General features: G+C 38.9%; 1 protein-coding gene across 4 annotated transcripts in view; it reads left to right on the plus strand.

The window, feature by feature from the left end:
- The window catches only part of LIN9 (lin-9 DREAM MuvB core complex component), a 79,224-nt gene that overhangs the window by 39,355 nt on the left and 16,491 nt on the right, over positions 1–23,378 (plus strand). For 3 of the 4 annotated variants that reach the window (XM_038542814.1, XM_038542816.1, XM_038542817.1), the window contains 4 exons: positions 2,923–3,056; positions 5,365–5,484; positions 5,769–5,870; positions 11,243–11,323. In XM_038542814.1, the coding sequence (XP_038398742.1) occupies positions 2,923–3,056; positions 5,365–5,484; positions 5,769–5,870; positions 11,243–11,323 (437 nt within the window). The remainder of the gene's footprint in view (positions 1–2,922; positions 3,057–5,364; positions 5,485–5,768; positions 5,871–11,242; positions 11,324–23,378) is intronic. The other variant, XM_038542815.1, reaches the window with a different exon arrangement.

The following is a 23,378-nucleotide window of genomic DNA, read 5'->3' on the forward strand; positions in this document are numbered from 1 at the left end:
CATTTTTAACATGTCACAACCTAGTTAAGGTTAGTTACTGGCTTCTGGTGAAATATAGCAACTTTGCTTCAGTTTAGCCCCATTTCTTCCCACTTCCTTTTTACTGTCGTCATCATCTGTATTACATTTATATCTGTGATAAACCTGGGTATACAGTATTATAATTATTGCTTTAAGTGATCTTATGTTTTTAAGATGAAATTAAGAGAACAGGGAAGAAAAGTGTGTATGTATGTATTCTGTACACACAGTTTTTTATGGGTACCCACATATTTAAAATTTCTGGTGTTCTTCTTTCCTCACTGTGGATTTTAGTTAATGTCTGGTATTTCCTTTTATCTCAAAGGGTGTTTTTTAGTATTTCTTCCTAATTTGTTTTGTAGCAACAGATTCTCTAGAGTTTTATCAGAGAATGTCTTTATTTCTCCTACGTTTGTGAAGAATAGTTTCGTGGGATTCAGAATTCTTGCTTATTTTTTCTTATTGGCACATTGAATATATTGCTCTATTGCCCTTGACCTTCCTTATTTCTGATGAGATTGTGTCTAGTGAGATGTACCTGTTAAGCGTGTTGCTATTCTTCTATATATGAGGTCATTTTTCTTTTGATGTTTTCTCTCTGACATTGGATTTTGGAAATTTCACTATGATGTTTTGAGTATGATGCTATTTGTATTTCAGTGAGCTCTTTGAATGTTCAGTGAGCTGCTTGGATTGGTAGGTTAATTTTTTAATCAAATATGGGAGATATTTGGCCATTAATTCTTCAGATATTTTTTCTGCTTTCTGTCTTTTGGGACTTTTATTACAAATAGGTTGATAACTTGATATCTTCACATAGGTGTCTGAGGCTCTGTTCTTTTTCTTCCAGTCTTTTTTTCTCTGTGTTTTTGGATCAAATAATTTCTGTTGGTCTCTTCTTCATAGATCATAATCCAGACTTCTACAATATATAATTTGAAACATTCACTGATTCTTCTGCTACCTCAAATTTGCTCTTTAATTCTGGAGTTTTCATTTGGTTCTTTTGTAGGTTCTATTTGTTAAGATACCCAATCAAGTATTGTCATCTTTCTTTGACTTCTCTGAACATATTTATAGTATTTACTTTTGAAGTCTTTGCTAACTCTATAATTTCCATCAATTTCTACTTAATACCCCTTTAATCCTGAGTTAAAAGTCATGCTTTTTTATTTCATTACATGTCTAGTAATTTTTGGTTGAAAACTTGACATTTTAGATAATGATCATATTAACTCTGCCTTCTGATTTTTTTTTTTTGGTAGTTGTTGGGTTTGCTTTAGTAACTTGCCTTATATAACCACTGATGTCTCTGCTCAGTGTTTTTGTTCTTATATTTTTAAGCTTGGCCTCCTAGTGGTTGCACCTGTGTCTGTATAATTTAGTGAGCACCCAGTGACTTGGGCAGAGGTTATGAAAAAGGCCTCAGATTTATCTGTATGTGAGTTGGGAAACACACACAAAGTTGCTTTCAGTTTTCAAGTGAACCTCAGCTTTTACTTTTTACCAGGCTTGCTTACATCTTCTCTAGCCATTTATATAGTTTTCTAGTTAGCTAGAGATTTATGGAGAGTATTCAGCCCTTTTCAGCTCTTTGGTTTCCAGGATCTCCCTGTTCTGCCAATCTCCTCAGGCAATACTACACCTTGGCCTTACAAAGCTGTGGGCTTCTCTTTTTCTCTCCTGATCAAGTTTACCACTTCTAACTGGCAGACTCACAGCTTTTACCCATTGGTCCACATTGAATCTGCCCTCTCTGGAGATCACACTACCGTTTTCATGACCCAGACATACACTAATAAAACCATTATTACTGGGGCACCTGGGTGGCTCAGTCAGTTGAGCATCTACCTTCTGCTCAGGTCATGATCTCTCAGTCCTGATATTGAGTTCCACATTGGGCACGCAGCTCAGCAGGGCGTTTGCTTCAACCTCTCCCTCTCCTTCTCCCCCTCCCCCTGCTCATGCTCTCTCTCTCTCCAATAAATAAACAAAATCTTTAAAAAAAAAAACAAAACAAAACCTTTTTACCAACCAAAGTAGTGGTGATGGTAGGGATATGAATAGCCTCATGCAAAAGGGCTACTGACTTCCCCTGTCCTTACCTGAAGGTGTAGCAGTTTTTCAACAGTAAATGTTTCTTTTTTTTTTTTTCTTTAAGATTTATTTATTTGAGAGAGGGCACAAGGGGGAGGGGGGCAGAGGGAGAGGGAGTAAAGCAGACTCTGTGCTTGATCCCACAACTCTGAGGTCATGACCTGAGCCAAAAGCAAGAGTCAGATGCCTAACCAACTGAGCCACCCAGGTGCCCCGACAGTAAACGTTTTATAATTGTTTTTCTGCATTTGGTCCATTTCTAGTACCCTGAAATGGTTGTCTTGGACAATCACAGTCCAAGTACAGTATACCACCTCCGTTAGTATCAGAACAGTGGAAACACTCCTGAAATTCAGGTTCCAAGATGCCAACCGTGCAGGCAGGCCTTTGTGAGGATAACGATCTTAGCTGTAGTGTATTAATCTTTTCTGAACATCATCCCAGCCTTTTTTTTGTAGTTAAACTGTTCCTAGTGTTTCACTTGAGTATAATAACTAAATTTCTTCTGTCAACTTTTTTTTTTCAATTTGGGGTTTAAAGCAATGATTTAAAAATATTTTTCCCAGGTAGATATATGATTACTTCAAATATCAAATTAGCGATCATCATTTATAGTTGTATTTAAATTTTTTTTGTTGTTTCTCTAAACCTAAAATCCTTCTTTGAAACTAGAATGGACAATAATACTATACTTTCTATATTTTAAATATATATATTATAAATATATATATATTGGAGCAGTTTAAATTTGACAATTTGTTGTATCTTCCAAATATCTTAATGTCTTTTTGTTTGTTTTTCCAGCTCGATTACGAGGTGTTCATGATGGTCTCTTCACTGGACAAATAGATGCGGTGGATACTTTTAATGCTACCTATAGAGTAACTTTTGATAGGGCAGGGCTTGGAACCCATACCATCCCTGACTATGAAGTTCTTGTAAGTATTTCATGATACCTTCTGTTTTATGCCTATTAAATATGCTATATGGGGCACCTGGCTGGCTCAGTCAGTAGAGCATGTAACTCTTGCCCTTGGGCTTCTGAGTTCGAGCCCCGTGTTCTGTGTGGAGTTTACTTTAAAAATAAAAAATAAAAAAAATTCTTTTTAAAAATTTTATTTATTTGAGAGAGCACACACAAGCACGGGGAGCAACAGGTAGAGGGAGAAGCAGGCTTCCTTCCCACTGAGCAGGGAGCCCAACCTGAGATCCCAGCGCAGGACCCCGGGATCGTGACCTGAGCTGAAGACAGATGCTCAACCGACCAAGCCACACAGGCGTCCCAAAATTTTAAAAATCTTAAAAAAAAAATGTGTAGAATTTTCTACAGACTGTATTTTGTGGTAGAATCAAGACTTCAGGTCACGGAGGAAGAAATCCTTAGGAGTTTGCGGTCCTACCTACCAGGCCCCTAGACCAGAACTACACTCAAGTCTTCAGCATTGTCTAGAAGTAAACATCCTTCCATTATACCCATAGAGCATTTTAGTGTGACAGAACTCATTAAATAACCTTGGGGGATAAGCTACAAGATACTTTTATTCTAGCTATTTTTTTAAAGTATGGTCATCTTGCAAAATTATTTTAAAAATATGAAGTAATATCTTGCATGTTAAGATTTATTCTTCTATTTTATCCTCAGGATTATGCAGGGTAGATGTTAATTACCCTCATTTTTTGCATGATGAAACTTAAGACATAGTACATTAAATAATTTATTCAAGGCTCTAGAGCTGGTTTCCTGACAGGGTGAGAACAGATTCCATATCTTTCAAATTCTTGAATCAGTCCTTTAAGCTACTAGGCCATTACTTCATGCTCATGTGTGATTTAGCAGTGTCATGAGAGTTATGCACCTTTCTAATAAGTCAAAATTATTTTAAGAAGACAACCAACTCTGCAATCTAATAAAGTTTTTAAAAAGTTGAATAATGAACTTTCTTTTTTTTTTAAGATTTTAACTAATCTCTGCACCCATTGTGAGGCTTAGACTCACAACCCTGAGATCAAGAGTTGCATGTGGCATACTGTACTGACTGAGGTGGCTAGGCACCTCAGTAATGAACTTTTTATAACAGAATTGTTTGCCTTTAGGACACCTGGGTTGCTCAGCAGTTGAGTGTCTGCCTTTGGCTCAGGGCATGATCCTGGAATCCCAGGATCAAATCCCACATTGGGCTCCCTGCCTGGAGCCTGCTTCTCCCTCTGCCTATGTCTCTGCCTCTCTCTGTGTCTCTCATGAATAAATAAAATCTTATTTAAAAAAAAAAAAAAAGAATCGTTTGCCTCTAAGCATTATAGAAATTAAATTGTTCACTTTTAATCTTTCTTTTTTCATTTCTTTGTTGTAAACTTGATTTTTAAGGATTGTCATCTTACAATTAAAAATCAAAATTTCTTTATCTCCTTAGTGCAAATATAGAAGAATCTTCTTTTTCTGATATGTACTTTTTAAAAATTAAGACTGTTTATTGTGAGCATTTCCTTATTTTTTTTAATAAATTTTTATTTATTTATGATAGTCACACAGAGGGGGGGGTTGGGGCAGAGACACAGACAGAGGGAGAAGCAGGCTCCATGCACCGGGAGCCCGACATGGGATTCGATTCCGGGTCTCTAGGATCGCGCCCTGGGCCAAAGGCAGGCGCCAAACCGCTGCGCCACCCAGGGATCCCGAGCATTTCCTTATTAAACATACTTTTTTAAAGAGGAGAAATGGGAGAGAAAATTTGGGCTATATTTGTAGAGCAAAGTATACGAATCCTAAGTGTTTTTCCTTAAAGGATGCAATCTTTCAACCTCCCCTTTCAAAAAAGGAAAGTTGCTTTTCTGGTTCATTAATGCAGTTTCCTTTATGAGATATTTCTTGCTGGACAGATAAAAGAGGACTCTAACTGCAGAAGGTAATACTGAGACAGCCTTTAGCCCATAACAAGCACAGATAACCATAGTACACTAATATTTTTTATTTTCCAAATATTTCCGTCCAGTGGTCTTTTTCTTTTCTTAATTCTTCTATTTTGTGAATTACTTTTTTGTGTGTGTGTGAGTTACTTTTTGATCGCAAAGTAGTGTTTTCATACTCGGACTTCAATTTTAGCCCTCTGACCTTTGTAGAATAATAGATTCTGTGATAAATCATAGCACATGAGTTGGTACACATCTCCAGCTGCAACGTAATGTTTATAAAGCTAAGATGATTGGTAAAATTCTTCAAGATTTCTGGACTTTTCTCTTTTCTCAAAGAGTAATGAGCCTCACGAGACAATGCCAATTGCTGCCTTCGGACAAAAACAGCGGCCTTCTCGATTCTTTATGACTCCACCACGATTACATTATACTCCTCCTCTCCAATCACCGATCACAGTAAGTAATATTTTTTAAATGTCATCAGTAATTTAAATGATTATTATGAATGGGAGTTGGTTTTTATGAAATACAAATCATTAAAGCAACTTTAGAAAGTAGCTGCATTATTTTAAGTTGTCAGTTATTAAATAAGCAAATAATTGCTTCAACTCTGGAATTATTTTCCTTTTTGTAAGATTCTTAATGTAATAGTAATTACAAATGGATTTACTTTTTATCTAAAAATAAAATGCTTTCTTTTGAACAGTCAGTAGTTAAATGATTCCCTTTTGTTCCCATAGGATAATGACCCTTTACTAGGACAGTCACCTTGGAGAAGTAAAATTTCTGGCTCTGACACTGAAACATTAGGTGGTTTTCCGGTAGAATTCCTTATCCAAGTGGTAAGAATTGCTCTGAGTATCTTGACTTGTTTATGAAAAAAACTCAACATCTTTTGTGTTGATCAAAATTGAAAATTTTTCTATGACCAAATATTTTTAGTTTTTTTTTTTTTAATCATTGTGTTGGTTTTATTTTATTTTATTTTTTTTATTTTTTATTTTTTTAAATTTATTTATTTACGATAGTCACACTCAGGGAGAGAGAGAGAGAGAGGCAGAGACACAGGCAGAGGGAGAAGCAGGCTCCATGCACCGGGAGCCCGACGTGGGATTCGATCCTGGGTCTCCAGGATCGCGCCCTGAGCCAAAGGCAGGCGCCAAACCGCTGCGCCACCCAGGGATCCCCATTGTGTTGGTTTTAAGAACTCAGTTATTTCCAGCAAAGCTCAAAAATAAAAGGGCACTTGGGTGGCTCAGTCAGTTGAGTGTCCACTCTTGATTTCAGCTCAGGTTGTGATCTCAGGGTCCTGAGATCTAGTCCCACATGAGGTTCCACGCTCAGCAAAGAGTCTGCTTGAGATTCTCTCCCTTTGCCCCTCCCGTCCACTCTCTCTCTCTCTCAAGAAAGAAAGAAAGAGAGAGAGAGAGAAAGAAAGAAAGAGAGAAAAGAAAAGAAAAGAAAAGAAAAGAAAAGAAAAGAAAAGAAAAGAAAAGAAAGAATAATAATAGTAAAGTAACCTTAAGAAAGTAAAAGTCATAACAGCCAAAAGAGACCTATAGGTCTTTTTTGTTGACTCTTCTTCGGTTTGGTTCTTATTTTGCTACATTAAGGACTCCAACATCAGAGCATGTGCTCTATCAAACCTAAATGGTTGGCTGTTAATAACCTGTGTACGGGGAGCCACATCTGGGTGGCTCAGTGGTTGAACGTCTGCCTTTGGCTCAGGGCATGATCCCAGAGTCCCAGGATCGAGTCCCGCATCGAGGTTCCTGCATGGAGCCTGCTTCTCCTTCTGCCTATGTCTCTGCCTCTCTCTCTCTCTCTCTCTCTGTGTGTCTCTCGTGAATAAATAAATAAAATCTTAAAAAAAATAACCTGTGTACATAAAAAGGCCTTTATTAGTGACCTCAGTGCATCCCTCAATTATCAATCACTTGAGCAGTTACAGTGCATTGGCTTGCTAAACTAGTGATCGACACCGAGAACTAGAAGCCTCACCTGAAACAAGTTTAGAATTATTATGTAGAACAATATTCTTGAATAGACTGACTCATCAGAATGTAATGAGCTGTCCACTTTGAAAATTAAATTAGTCGTTTATTTTGAATCATAGTCTAATAATGCTTGATTTCCTTTTCTGAAAAGAAAAACTACTTTGGCTTGAGGTAGAGTATAAATAAAAATATTTGTAACAGAATCCACTAAAATGTTCAGTGTTACCACTTGCAATTGATATTTTAAGGAAACATTTTTTCATTTATGTGCATATGTATAGCATTTTGTATTCCTTGATCATATGTTGTTGGTTATCCTTACAATGCAGAATTTCTTATGCCTTTTAGCTTCCAAAGATAAGATATTTTTATATGAAAAGTTGAAATTATGAACAGAGCCAAGGCTTATCTTCTTCACATATAGGACACTTGTTTTTTTAAAGAAATTCTTTTAGGTAGTAGAAGTAAAAACAAAGCTACTATGACCTATTTGGATGTGTTGTGTGTGTGTGTGTGTGTGTGTGTGTGTGTGTGTGTGTGTATGTTTGAGAGAGAGGGAGGGAGATACCAGCAGAGGGAGCCAGAAGCTAGGTACTTCTGCACTACCTCTAATATACTAATATTTTTATTGATGCTTACATATTTGGTTTAATTGCTTAATTTTAACTTCAAAAACTAGGTGTAAAGCCCAGCTAAAACACTTTCATTATTATTTAAAGCCATCTCAGAGGTAAAAATAAAAGTTCTTGTATGTACTTTTCTTTTATAATCTGTAAGGTTTTATGAAACTCAGGTTGCTCTTGTTAACTTTAAGGTTTGAAGTAGAGAAAAAAAATAGAAAAAAAAAGGTTTGAAGTAGATATGTCTGTATAATTTTTTTTTAGTAAGCTCTGCTCAATGTGGGATGCTTTATTTTTTTTATTTTTATTTTTTTTAAGATTTTATTTGTTTATTTGAGAGAAAGAGATATCGAGAGAGAGTACAAGCAGGGAGGAGAGGGAGAAGCAGAGTCCCAGCCAGGCAGGGAGCCTGACATGGGGCTTGATCCCAGGACCCCAGGATTACGACCTGAGCCGAAGGCAGACGTACTCAACTGAGCCCCCCAGGCTTAAACTCAAGACCCTGAGATTAAGAGTTGCACCCTCTACTGACTGAGCCAGTCAGGTGCCCTTGAAATAGATATATTTTTATTTTATTTTATTTTATTTTTATTTATGATAGTCACACAGAGAGAGAGGCAGAGACATAGGCAGAGGAAGAAGCAGGCTCCATGCACCGGGAGCCTGACGTGGAATTCGATCCCGGGTCTCCAGGATCGCGCCCTGGGCCAAAGGCAGGCGCTAAACCGCTGCGCCACCCAGGGATCCCGAAATAGATATATTTTTATCTTTCTCTGTTCTTAATAGTTTTTTCTTATGACAAAACAAGTATTAAAAATATTTTGCAAGTTTCAGGGCACCTGGATGTCTCAGTAACTTAAGTGTCCGACTTGATTTCGGCTCAGGCAGGATCACGGTCTTGAGATGGAGCCCCGGGGCTGGTTCTGCCCTCAGTGGGGAGCCTGCTTAGATTCCATCTGCCCCTCTGCTGCCTCCCCCCCAACTCCCTCTGCTCACTCTCAGAAAAGAAAATTGCAAGTTTCATAATTCGTAGTTTACAACGGATTTTCTTTTTGAGGAAACTTTTTATTTCCTGGGGTTGAGGATTTTGAGGAATCCAAAGAGACTGATCTGATTTCTCCCAGAGAACTCAGGGTTGAAAATAATGAAAATGTAACGGCATGATTTTCTATCAAAAACAAGCAACAGGGATCCCTGGGTGGCGCAGTGGTTTGGCGCCTGCCTTTGGCCCAGGGCGTGATCCTGGAGACCCGAGATCGAGTCCCACATCAGGCTCCCGGTGCATGGAGACTGCTTCTCCCTCTGCCTGTGTCTCTGCCTCTCTCTCTCTCTGTAACTATCATAAATAAATAAAAATTAAAAAAAAAAATAAAAAAAAAATAAAAAAAAACAAGCAACACAAAACTGAAGTAGAAACAAAAAAGGGACAGTTGCCTTCACCCACCTTTTCCTGCTTTCATCTCTAAAGAATCACACATATTTCTGTACAAATCCAATAGTTTGGAAGAGAAGGGAGATGTGTCCCCAGCTCTGGACCTGCTGAGCACTAAATACACTCAGTTCCATAACAAGTATGGGGCCCTCTGCCTGTATCAATTTAGGCCAATTCTTAGGGGTTTTTAATTATTGAAAATTAAAGCATATCAAAGCAGACAGGGGCACCTGGGTGGCTCAGTTAGTGAAGCATCTGCCTTTGGCTCAGGTCATGATCCCGGGGTCCTGAGATCAAGCGCCATGTTGGGCTCCCTGCTCACCGGGGAGTCTGCTCCTTCTGCCTCTCACCCCACTCGTGTTCTCCCCCCCCTCCATAAATGAATAAATAAATAAATAACTCTTTTAAGAAAGGTTTTATTTATTTATTCATGAGAGACACAGAGAAAGAGGCAGAGACATAGGCAGAAGGAGAAGCAAGCTCCGTGCAGGAAGCCTGATGTGTGGGACTCGATCCCGGGACCCAGGGATGACACTCAACCACTGAGCCATCCAGGTGTCCCAAAAATATATTTTTTCATTAAGAAAAAAAAGCAGACAGTTGTTCCCTCTCCACTGTGTACCCATCAGGCTAGATGGTTCTCAGCAACTCCTGGCTGGTCCTGTTTCATTTGTACTTCCACATACCTTTTCACTTTTGCATTATTTGGAAACAAATACCAGACATATCATTTATATGTAAATATTTTATTATGTGTCTCTAAGAAATAAGGGCTTTTTTTTTTTTTTAATTAAAGAAACCTAACTAAAGGATACCTGGCAGAAACATAAGTAAAGGATATCTGGCTGGCTCAGCTGTAGGAACATGCAGCTCTTAATCTCCAGGTTATGAGTTCGAGCCTCACACTGGGTGTAGAGATTACTTAAAGAAAAAAAAAAAAGGAAAAGAAACATAACTATAATATCATTATTATAGCTAAAAAGTTAACAGAATTGCTTTTTTTTTTTTTCCAGAATTGCTTTAATCAGTTGTCAAGTCAGCATTCAAATTCAAATACTTGTCTCTTAACATTTTGTTTTTTTTTTTTTAATTTTTATTTATTTATGATAGTCACAGAGAGAGAGAGAGAGGCAGAGACACAGGCAGAGGGAGAAGCAGGCTCCCTGCACCGGGAGCCTGATGTGGGATTCGATCCCGGGTCTCCAGGATCGCGCCCTGGGCCAAAGGCAGGCGCCAAACCGCTGCGCCACCCAGGGATCCCATCATTTTGGATGCTCTTTTCCCTGTAGTACTTACTTGTTGAAGAAACTGGATTATTTGTCCAGAGAGTCCAGTAGTCGATTTTTCTAACTGAATCCTTCTGGTATCATTCAACATGTTTTTTTGTCTTTTGTATTTCATGTAAGTTGCTCACTGGATATAGTTTGATTAGATTTGGGGTTTTTATTTTGTTCTTTTGTTTTTATTAGGACTACTTTTATAGGTGGTTTTGTGCTCTGACAGATCCACGCTATTTTGTTTTTTAGATAAAATTAGCTGCCACTGATTATCAGTGCCTAGATCCAGTCGTTTATTAGGATTGCAAAATGGCCTTGTTCTTGTTCTGTCATTCCTTCTTTGTTTGCTAACTGAAATAGTCTTTTTTAAAGATTTATTTATTTATTTATTTATTTATTTATTTATTTATTTATTTATTTATTTATAGGATTCCCACGTACATGAGAGAGAGGAGAGAGAGAGCGCAGGGGGAGGGGGAGAGGGAAAGGGAGAAACAGACTCCCCACTGAGCAGGGAGCCTAACGTGGGGCTTGATCCAAGGACCCCGGGATCATGACCTGAGACAAAGGCAGATGATGAACCAACTGAGCTGCCTGAGTACCCTGCACTGGTTATTCTTACTGTTCAATGAATTGTCCTATGTGGGCCAGCAAAAGCTTGTTCAAGTTGACTCCTTAGTCCTTTTGACATGTTCTTGTTACAGTGGATTTTAAGAAAATATTTTTCTGGAAGCCAGTCAGATTTATTTTTTAAAAAATGCCTGTGTTATATTTATTTATTTTGAAACACTAAAATTTGCCAGAATACCTTAGTGAAAAATTGGTAATTTGATGTTTGTTGTACTTATATGCCTCTATTCCAAAACTTTTCTTTTTCTTTGTCTATAGACCAAATTATCAAAAATTCTCATGATTAAAAAGGAACATATCAAAAAATTAAGGGAAATGAACACAGAAGCAGAAAAATTGGTAAGGATGTTTCTTGTTTTTCTTTGTCAACTTTTAAAATGGTGGGGACTTCTATAAGAAATTAAAAATACTTTATGGAAGAAAACCTTGAGATAAATGTTATTTTTAAATCCTCGTTTGCTATCTTTAGCTCTTTTTATACTGAACACATGCTAAATAAATTAGCAGTGCAATGCAGTTCATTACCCCAGACCTCATTATGCCACTGACTGTCCGGTTGAATAGGATTAATGGGTATGCTGGGTTCTTTGACAGTTTGCATGAATGTAGAATCCCTAGCACTGGGTGTCTTGACTAAGGAAGTCATGTTAACAGAGGTTATTAAAAATGATTCAGAATAAATTAGGAAATATGTAAGTTGGCATATTCAGGTTATCTTGACAGTGCTTTATATCCTATTAATCTAGTCAGTCCAAAAATATGAAAGTCAGTTTTAGTCATAGGAGAGAATTATCAGAGTTTTTTTTTTTTAATGTAGAAAATGTTCACTAAGAAAGTTTTTTAATTGTACTGAAAGTCATAACTTGCTTATGGATTTGTAGGATGGCAAACATTTCATCTCAAGTACCATCTCCAAGTAATTGCAAATGGCCATGTGGAGGTTTGAAAGTAAGAGAGAACTCAGTCACTAGACCCAGGCAAGCACTGTAGCTCATTACCAGCATCTGCCTTGAGTAAAGGACTAGGAAATCATAGCATTAGTCATCTCTAGCATGTGTGGGCAGACAGATGGACAAGGGATGCCAAGCTGAAAGAGGAATAGTCTCCTTTTAAGATGATAGAACTTTTTATCTGAACTTGACTTTGAATTTTCTAATTTGAACCTCCATTTTTATGGAATTGGAAACTGAAAACCCAAGATGTAAAGGCATTTCAATCTATGATCATCCTGCTCTTTCGTAGTAGAGATACTAAACCAGGCTTCATGGGGCAGGGCGCCTGGCTGGCTCAGTCGGTTAAGTGTCTGATTCTTGATCTCAGCTCAGGTCTTGATCTCAAGGTGATGAGTTCAAGCCCCATATTGGGCTCCATACTGGGTATGGAGCCTGCTTAAAAAAAAAAGTGAAATAGACTTCTTGGTCCCAGCTTAACTCATTTAGGCACAATATGAAAACAGTATTGACAGATAAATAGACTATCAAAGACAGCAAAAAATTAGCCATACCGCATTGCAATTACACATGCTAAATATAAAAATGTATATATTTGCTTCTTTCCTACTGGACTCTTAATTCTTTTTTCTTTTTTTTTTAATATTTTATTTATTTATTCATGAGAGATAGAGAGGCAGAGACATAGGCAGAGGGAGAAGCAGGCTGCCCACAGGGACCCTGATGTTGGACTCGATCCCTGAACCCTAGGATCATGACCTGAGCCAAATGCAGACACTCAGCCACTAAGCCACCCAGGCTTCCCAGGACTTATCTTGGGATGGACTCTCTTAATTCTTATCTTGATTTCCAGCAGTTCTATTTCTACCCTTTTCTCTAGGCCTTTTTTTTTTTTCTCTATGCCTTTTCATTGCTCCCACGCTATGTCTCTTCTGTTCATCTTACCATCTCTTCCATCTTTTCTTTTAATGTTTTATTTATTTGCTTTTTTTTTTTAATTTTTTTAAATTTATTTATGATAGTCACAGAGAGAGACAGAGAGAGAGAGAGAGAGAGAGGGGCAGAGACATAGGCAGAGGGAGAAGCAGGCTCCATGCACCGGGAGCCCGACGTGGGATTCGATCCCGGGTCTCCAGGATCGCGCCCTGGGCCAAAGGCAGGCGCCAAACCGCTGCGCCACCCAAGGATCCCTAATGTTTTATTTATTTATGGCGTCCCCATCTCTTCCATCTTTATGCATAATCAAATCATATTACTTCTACAGCACTAGGTAGGACTTTTCCCTGTGTCTAGGTTCCACTTCTAAAAGTGCTGGGCTTGCTTTAGCCTGGTTAGTGCTACCTACTTCGAATAGAGGCCTGTTTGTGTGTGTGTGTGTGTGTGTGTGTGTGTGTGTGTGTGTGTGTTGTTTTTTTTTTTTTTAGATTTTATTTAGGGGCACTTGGGTGGCTCAGTGGTTGAGCATTTGCCTTCGGCTTAGGGCGTGATCCTAAGGTCCAGGGATTGAGTCCCATGTTAGGCTCCCCACAGAGAGCCTACTTCTTCCTCTGCCTATGTCTCTGCCTCTTTCCATGTCTCTCATGAATAAATAAATAAAATCTTTTTAGGGATCCCTGGGTGGTGCAGCGGTTTAGCGCCTGCCTTTGGCCCAGGGCGCGATTCTGGAGACCCGGGATCGAATCCCACGTTGGGTTCCCGGTGCATGGAGCCTGCCTCTCCCTCTGCCTGTGTCTCTGCCTCTCTCTCTCTCTCTCTGTGTGACTATCATAAATTAATAAATAAAAATTTAAAAAAATAAAAAAATAAAAAAAATTTTAAAAAATAAAATCTTTTTAAAAAAAGATTTATTTGTTTATTCGAAAGACAGTACACATGAGGGGAGGGGAAGAGGGTGAAGCAGACTCCCTGCTGAGCCAGGAACCTGACATGGAGCTCAATCCTAGGACATTGAGATCACAACCTGTGCCAAGAGTCTAATGCCCAACCGAACCACCCAGGCATCCCGTAAATGAACATTTTAAAGATTTAATGAAACTTTTAGTTTAAGGTGGTAAGCTGAAAACATGTTTTCTTCCTGTCCCCTGCAATTCCACATAAAATAAGATGTACAAGAAGAAATAAATAGAATAAATGAAAGCAGACTGTTTAACAATGTATGCGAGATTTAAAAAATGTTTCATATTGGATGAAACACAAACCATGGCTAAGAATTTGCATGTTGGAACCCTAAAGAGGCTCCAGGCCCACAGTTGCACGTATGATGGAGGAATGCAGAAGTGAGGTGCAGTGCTTAAAAGGAATTGATCCAATGTCTGTTTCCTCATTCCCCTTTTTTATCCTAGTGATAGAACTGGGTAAATGTGACATTTACCCAGGGTAAAAGGAAGAGAAGGAAACAGCTGCTCCTCTAAATAATTTGAATATGGTATTTGGGGGAAATTTGAGGCTTCTGCTTCTAGTAGTGCTAGACTAGGTAATTTGGATTAACCTTTCTATCCAAATAGTTGAAAACAACTACTTCCTCTGGAATTAAATACAAAAATAACCTCCTTGAAAGCACTAGAGCATTAACTAGATCTTAAAGAATTATAGGGATAGGATCTGGGAAAAGAAGTAAACTCAGAAGGGGAACCTGGTATTTAGCCTCAATTTTTTCTTCAGGGGTTTTCCACAGTTCCAGAAAGGGTAGCTGAGAAGCTGAGTGGCATTCCTAAAGCTGTACAAGGGTAGAGGGGACAAAATAGAGTCCAGATACCACCAAGGGTCAGGGGAAGCTGACAAACCTTCCATCCTCTGTGTTGGCACTCCAAATGCAACATTGGCCCAGCTTCAGATTATCTCATCTTTATTTTTTTTTTTTTAAGATTTTATTTATTTATTCATGAGAGACAGAGGCAGAGACACAAGCAGAGGGAGAACCAGGCTCCATGCAGGAAGCCGGACGTGGGACTTGATCCCAGGACCCCGGGATCATGCCCTGACCCAAAGGCAGATGCTCAACCGCTGAGCCACCCTGGTGTCCTAGATTATCTCATCTTTAAAATGGAATTAAGATGATTATAGAACTTGAGGCCCTTAAGCAGCCCACCAGAAGTAAATATTCTTCTCAATATAATATATCATTACACCAGGCCTCAAATTATTTCTGTACTTTTTTTTTAAGATTTATTTTTATTTATTTATGAGAGAGAGAGAGGCAGAGACACAGGCAGAGGGAGAAGCAGACTCCATGCCTGGAGCCCCGACACAGGACTCGATCCTGGGACTCCAGGATCGCGCCCTGGGCCAAAGGCAGGCGTGAAACCACTGAGCCACCCTGGGATTCCCTACTTTTTCATATACAGTGTCTAACACTCAATTTTAAACCTCAGACACAATAGGAAACAAGATAACCCTAACAAAAAACAAAAGACAGTATAGACAATTGGCAGGTTCTAGATAATGGAATTTTTTATTTTTTATTTATTTTAAAGATTTTATTTATTCATGAGAGACACACAGAGAGAGAGAGAGGCAGAGACACAGGCAGAGGAGAAGCAGGCTCCATGCAGGGAGCCCGACATGGTACTCGATCCGCGGTCTCCAGGATCACGCCCTGGGCCAAAGGCAAGTGCTAAACCGCTGAGCTACCCAGGCGTCCCGATAATGAAATTTTTTAGACGTAGATTTTAAGTCCTTAATTGGTTTAAAGAAATGGAAAAGTTTTATTATTTTTCATTTTTTTTATTTTTTAAATATTTTATTTATTTATTGAGACACAGAGAAAGAGAAGCAGAGACACAGGCAGAGGGAGAAGCAGGCTCCATGCAGGGAACCCGACGTGGGACTCCATCCCAGATCTCCAGGATCATACCTGGGCTGCAGGCGGCGCTAAACCGCTGTGCCACCGGGGCCGCCCAGAAATGGAAAATTTTAGAAGAGAACTGGAAGCCACGAAAAAGGACCAAATGAAAGCTCTAGAAATAAGCTACAGCAATCAAAATTAAGAACTCAGGGCAGCCCCGGTGGCCTGGTGGTTTAGCGCTGCCTTCAGTCCAGGCTGTGATCCTGGAGACCCGGGATCGAGCCCCACATCAGGCTCCCTGCATGGAGCCTGCTTCTCCCTCTGCCTGTGTCTCCGCCTCTCTCTCTGTGTCTCTCATGAATAAATAAATAAAGTCTTAAAAAAAAAAATTAAGAACTCAGTTGGGAGGTATTATCACTGCAGATTAGGAACAGTTGAAGAGAGAGCTAATAATTGAAAATATATCAGAAAATATCCAGAACAGGGATCCCTGGGTGGCGCAGCGGTTTAGCGCCTGCCTTTGGCCCAGGGCGCGATCCTGGAGACCCGGGATCGAATCCCACGTCAGGCTCCCGGTGCATGGAGCCTGCTTCTCCCTCTGCCTATGTCTCTGCCTCTCTCTCTCTCTCTCTCTCTCTCTCTCTCTTTCTCTCTGTGTGTGTGTGACTATCATAAATAAATAAATAATTAAAAAAAAAAAAAGAAAATATCCAGAACAAAACATAGAAGGAAAATGGATGGAAAATACAGAAGAGAAATAAGGGATAGTGAGAGGTCTAACATATCTAATGTATTAAGAAAAGGAGAAGAGATGATGGGACAGAAAGAATACTTAAAGCAATAATGACCGAGAACTTTCCAAAACTGATAAATAATAGACCACAGATTCAAGAAGCCCTATGAATCTCAATGGAATAAATAAAAAGGTAAAAACTCTAAGGCACAAGATAGTAAAACTGCTAAAAACTAAACACAAAGTGAAAAATATTTAAAGTACCCTGAACCAGGGGCACCTGGCTGGCTCAGTCAGTAGAGCATGTGACTATTGATCATAGGGTCATGAGATTAAGCCCCACATTGGATGCAGAGATTACTTAAATAAAGTACCCAGAGCCACATGGGTACCAAGCAACAATTTATTTGACATCTCACTTCTCCACAGAAATAATAGAGAACAGAAAATGGAATGACATCTTCATAGAGCTGAAACAAAATTGCTACCAACCTAGATTTCTCTACTCAATGAAAATTGCATCAAGGTAAAGTTAACATAAGGACAATTTGCAGAAAAAAATTATAGAAATTGTTAACAGAATACCTATACTAAGAGAAATAATAAAATTTTTGTTCAAGCAAAAAAAAAAAAACGACGTTTCAGAGAGAATGAAGAGAAACAAGAAGGATAAATATGTGGATTAATCTAAATGATACTATTTAAAGTCATACCTTATGGCATTTAAAACATAAAGATTTTAAAATACAACTCTGGGACACCTGGATGGCTCAGCAGTTGAGTGTCTGCTTTTGGCTGAGCGCATGATCCCGGATTCCTGGGATCGAGTCCCACATTGGGCTCCTTGAATGGAGCCTGCTTCTCCTCCCACTGCCTGTGTCTCTGCCTCTCTCTAGGTCTCTCATGAATAAATAAATAAAATCTTTTAAAAATATAAAATAAAAATAAAACTCAACAATTGCCTATTGGTTAGAATGGGGGGGTATACATATAGACTTTGATAAATCAAGGATGCACATTTTAATTTCTGAGGTACCTCTTAAAATAATAATAAAAGATGCATAACAACTAAGCTAATCAGGGAGAGGTGGGTAGGGAAATATAACAATAAAAATGTTCAATCAGTCTTTAAAAAAAGAAGGCAAGAAAAAAAGAATGACACCAAACAGGGACAAATAGAAGGGAAATAGTAAGATGGTAGATTTAAGTCCAAATATATCAGTAATAATATTAAATACAAGTGAACCAAATCTTCTGAATAAAAGGCAAAGATTGCCAAACTGGATAAAAAGTAAAACCTCAACTCTATAATGCATGTAAGAGACACATTTAATATTAAAGGATCCTGAAAATAAAAAAATTTAAATGTATGAAAAGTATACAGTGCAAAGTTTTAAAATAACAGTGGAAGGTCTCATAGCTATAGTAATATCTGACAGTAAAATTCAGGGCAACAGATATTATTGGGTATAAAGAAGTGTGCTTCTTAATGAAAGATTTCAAAATAATTTCAAAGTTATTTATACATAATAATGGCTTCCAAATACATAAAGCAAAAATTGGCAAAAATCAAAGGAAAAAGACATTACCACTATATAAAGGGACAATTTCCATAGTCTTCTTAATAACTAAAAGCAAGTAGCAAAAAAAAAAAAAATCTAATGAGGAGGTCCTGACTGACTCTTGATCTTGGAGTCATGAGTTCAAGCCTCATTTTGGGCATAGAACTTATTTTTAAAAAAATCAAAATAAATCTACTGGTTTTAATAAAAATTTTAAAAAATCAATGTTATTTTAAAAGTCTGGGCAGGGATCCCTGGGTGGCTCAGCGGTTTAGCGCCTGCCTTTGGCCCAGGGCGTGATCCTGGAGTCATGGGATCGAGTCTACATTGGGCTCCCTGCATGGAGCCTGCTTCTCCCTCTGCCTGCGTCTCTGCCTTGCTCTCTGTGTCTTTCATGAATAAATAAATAAATAAATAAATAAATAAATAAATAAATAAATAAATAAATAAATATTTTTTAAAAAATTAAATAAATAAAAGTCTGGGCAGCCCGGTGGCTCAGTGGTTTAGCACTGCCTTCAGCCCAGGATGTGATCCTGGAGACCTGGTATCGAGTCCCACATCAGGCTCCCTGCATGGAGCCTGCTTCTCCCTCTGCCTGTGTCTCTGCCTCTCTGTGTGTGTGTCTCTCATGAGTAAATTTAAAAAAAAAAAAGGGGGGGGGGGTTAGCACTGCCTTCAGCTCGGGGCACGATCCCAGAATCCAGGTCGAGTTCACACCTGGTTTCCTGCAGGGAGCCGCCTTCTCCCTCTGCCTATGTCTCGGCCTCTCTCTCTCTCTCTCTCTCTCTCTCTCTCTCTCTCATGAATAAATAAATAAATCTTTAAAAAAAAATCAAGTAAGGATATAGATTTCAAAAACACAGTTAACAAACTTGATCACATTGACATACCTAACAGCTGCTGGATACCTATTATTTTCAAGCTTACATAGAATATTTACAAAATTTAATTGTATGCTGGCCCTAAATAAAATTTCAACAAATTTCAGAATGATTAGACTTCTCCAGATTATATTCTGGGATTGAGTCCTAAATCAAGCTCTGTACTCAGCAAGGAGTCTGCTTAAGGATTCTCTCACCCTCTGCCCTTCCCCCACACACTCACGTGTTCATGCTCTCTCTGTCTCTAAAATAAATCTTATTTATTTTTAAAGATTTTATTTATTTATGAGAGACAGAAAGAAGGCAGAAACATAGGCAGAGAGAGAAGCTGGCTCCTTGCAGGAAGCCTGATATGGGACTCGATCTCGGAACCCCGGGATCATGTCCTGAGTCGAAGGCAGACACTCAACCGCTGAGCCACCCAGGCATCCCAATAAATCTTTTTAAAAAGGATTTTTAAAAACCTTTCATGCTTGAAAATTAAAGGATGCAATTTTAAATTTCCCTTAATTTCCATTAAATGTTTTTAATTGGATGGTATTGAAAATTACATGTCAGAATGTTGGGATGCAGCCATGCCTATTTCAGAGTAAAAGAACATGTTTGAATTGAAGAAAGACTGGAAAAAGCAGAAAGTCAAGCATACATCTCAAGAAGTGCAAATAAGAACAAATTAAATCCAGAGAGAAAAGTAATGAAATAGAAACAAATCTAAAATAGGAATGATCTGGGGCACTTGGGTGACTCAGTGGTTGAGCATCTGCTTTTGGCTCAGGCCATGATCCCGGGATCCTGGGATTGAATCCCATACCCGGTTCCTGGTGGGGGGGCCTGCTTCTCTCTCTGCCGGTGTTTCTGCCTCTATCTCTGTGTCTCTCATGAATAAATAAAATCTTTTTAAAAAATACAATAGGAATGATCCACAAAGTAAAAAATTGGCTCTTTGAAAGAAGTAATAAATATGATAATCCTGCAAATGCCAATCAAGAATGATACAAATAAGAAAGAGGGCACATTACTACAGTGCCTACAGATACTAAAGATCATAGGAAGATATTGTGTTACACATTGAATTGTGCCTTCTAGGATTCATAGGTTGAAGCCCTAACCCCCAAGGTGATTTTATGTAGAGCTTCAATCTCCAAAGAGGTAATTAAGGTTAAATGAGGCCATAAGGGTGAGGTCCTAAGCCAATAGGACTGGTGTCCTTACGAGAAGAGGAAGAGGCACAGAGATTTTTCTGATTGTGCAGTGTGAAGAGAGCCAGGAAGAAAGTTCTCATCAGAAACCAATCCAGCCAGCATCTTGATCTTGGATGTCCAGCCTCCAGACTGAGAAAATGTACTTCTGTTTAAGCCACCTAGTCAATGGTATCTTATAATGGCCAAAGCTGTACATATTATAAAGAACTTTCTGCAAATAATGTTTGAAGATTGAGGTGAAGTGGACATATTTCTGGAAAAATACAGCTTGTTAAAATGGATACAAGAAGAAATGTTAAATTGGAATAGTCCTGTCACTACCTTATAAATGAGTCAGTAATTTAAAACTTGACCAAAAAGAAACTACAACCCTCGATGAATTCTTCCAAAGAAGTGAATTCAGCCAAGTAGTTATCTTTAACATCCATTTTTCAAAACTTATTTGAAGTGGGACACCTGTGTGACTTAGCCAGTTAAGTGTCTGCCTTCCTCTCAGGTCATGATCTCCAGGTCCTTGGATCAAGCCCTGCTTCCCATTCCCTGCTCAGTGGGGAGTCTGCTTCTCCCTCACCGTCTCCCTCTGCTCCTTTTCAGGCTTTCTCTCTCTCTCTCTCTCTCTGCCTCAAATAAATAAAAAATAAAATCTAAGAAAAAAAAATTCTTCTAGAGAACAGAAGAAAAGGAACAGTTTCCAATTCATTTTATAATGCTTGAATAATTTGATATCAAAACCTAACAAGATGCTACAAAAGAATTAGTAGTCAGCCTCATTCATGAACATAGATGCAAGAATTCTAAACAAAATATTAACGAATAGGAATTTGATATGTATTTTAAAAAATACATCAGGGGGCCTGGCTGGCTCAGGCAATTAAGCATCTCCTTTCAGCTGAGGTCATGATCTTGGGGTCCTGGGATCAAGCCCCACATCAGGCTCCCTGCTCAGCAGGAAGTCTACTTCTCCCTCCCTTTTGCCTTTGTCCCTGTTCATGCTTTCTCTCTCTCTTAATCTTGAATAAATAAATAAAATCTTTTTAAAAAATGTATGCTGCAAGGGAGGAGCAGGCCAGTCAACAGAGACAAAGGCCTTGAAACTCCGGGGTTTTGAGCTTACATCAATTTTTTTCTTTTGGGTGAGTCCTAAGGACACAACATCTAGTGACAGGCCTGGATTATATAATAATTACCCAATTGTATTTAAAATGCCTACACCTGGTAGGAAACCACACATTATTGCTATTCTAGAGGTACAGGTCAGATAAGGACAGGTGGCTTTCTGTACAACACTTTCTGCAAGTACAGCACTTAACTCTTCCTCTGCCAGGATGTTGTCACTGCACACCAACTGCGAGATGGGTGGACTGGGGTGGTCCATGGGCAGTTGCTCCCTGTCAGGATGTCTGAGGTCCATCCTCTTGTCACTCATGCCTAACTTTGGCCTAACAGAGTGATCTAAATATCCAGAAGTTCCTCCATTAGTTAGATTGGCAGGAAAATTTAATATGGATAGGGTATTTCCCATGTTCTGTTAATGGCAGATTAACAGAACATAGCAGACTTAACAAAATGGCAAAATTCATGTAGCATTAAAACATTACTTGAAGAGGACGCCTGGTTGGCTCTGCAGTGGAGAGTCAGCCTTCGGCTTAGGGCGTGTTCCTGGGATCCGGGATCGAATTCTGCATCGGGCTTCATGTGGGGAGCCTGCTTCTCCCTCTGCCTGTGTCTCTCATTAATAAACAAATAAATAAATCAAGGGATCCCTGAGTGGCTCAGCGGTTTGGTGCCTGCCTTTGGCCCAGGGCGCAATCCTGGAGTCCCAGGATCGAGTCCTGCGTTGGGCTCCCGGCGTGGAGCCTACTTCTCCCTCTGCCTGTGTCTCTGCCTCTCTCTCTGTGTGTGTGTGTGTGTGTGTCTATCATGAATGAATGAATGAATGAATAAATAAATCTTTAAAAAAACCTTACTTGAACTAGGAAGTCTGATGATACTGAAACAAAATATGAAACTTCCACAGGCATCAAAAAAGTTGAAATAGACAGCAATTGATTTTAGGAGATCTCCAAGTTGTCATAAATCAACAACCTTCTACTTATGTTAATACCTTGACTGAGTATTACAGTGCAAAGCACTCAACATTTAATAAAATAATTCCAACTGGTTAGGTAATAAAATATTTAAGACACACATACTCAGGACACCTGGCTGGCTCAGTCAGAAGAGTGTGCAACTCTTGATCTCAGGCTCGTATGTTTGAGCCCCACATTGGGTGTGGAGGTTACTAAATAATCTTTAAAACATAAAATATAAAACAAAATACACACGCTCATATTTTCAGACAACAGGAGGAAAAATGTACCACGATATTTTTTCTCCTATCAAGGCCCTATCATTTGAACACAAACCTGGAAGCGCTCCAGTGGCTCAGTTGGTGAAGTATCTGCCTTTGGCTCAGGTCATGATTTCAGGGTCCTGGGTTGGAGCCCCACATCAGGCTCCCTGCTCAGTGGGGAGTCTGCTTCTCTCTCTACCTGCTGCTCCCCCTGCTCGTGCTCTCTCTCTGACAAACAGAAAAAAAGAATCTAAACATAAACTTGGAATTCAGGTTTACAGGATAAGAACAAGACAAGAAGTATCAGATTACTGTAGAATAATGTTTGTTTCCCAAAGGAGGAAAAGCATAAATAACATGTTTACTTGGTGAGAGAGCTGAAATTTAAATTGTTTAAAGTAGCAGGTAAAATGAATACTATTGCAAATTATGTTATTTTTGAAGAGATGCTTGTAACTAGTGATATCAGAAGTATGTTCAGGAATGTTTTTGATACCTGTATTTATTACAAACAAATGGTGGGGCAGGATGGATTTATATTCAAAGTACCTCCTTTGTATTACATGTAACAAACCATACTTTTAAGTGAAATAATCAAAAAAAGGAAATAGGTGTATGATACATGATTTGGGGATTAGTTGTAGAATGTAAACAAAATGTTGCAAGTATCTTTAGAGACTGTACCAGTTCTATTATATTGATGTATATATGTACAGTGCCTTGTAGAGTGGTAAAAATCGAATGCTATCTTTTTTTTTAAGATTTTGTTTATTTATTAGAGTGAGCATAAGAAGGAAGAGGGGCAGAGGGAGAGGGTGAAGCCGACTCCCCACTGAGCAGGGAGGGAGCCTGATGCAGGGCTCAATCCCAGGACCCTGGGACCACGACCTGAGCTGAAGGCAGATGTTTAACAGACTGAGCCACCCAGGTACCCCCAAATGCTGTCT

Source organism: Canis lupus, chromosome 7, assembly GCF_011100685.1.
Source record: "Canis lupus familiaris isolate Mischka breed German Shepherd chromosome 7, alternate assembly UU_Cfam_GSD_1.0, whole genome shotgun sequence".
Lineage (NCBI taxonomy): Eukaryota > Metazoa > Chordata > Mammalia > Carnivora > Canidae > Canis > Canis lupus.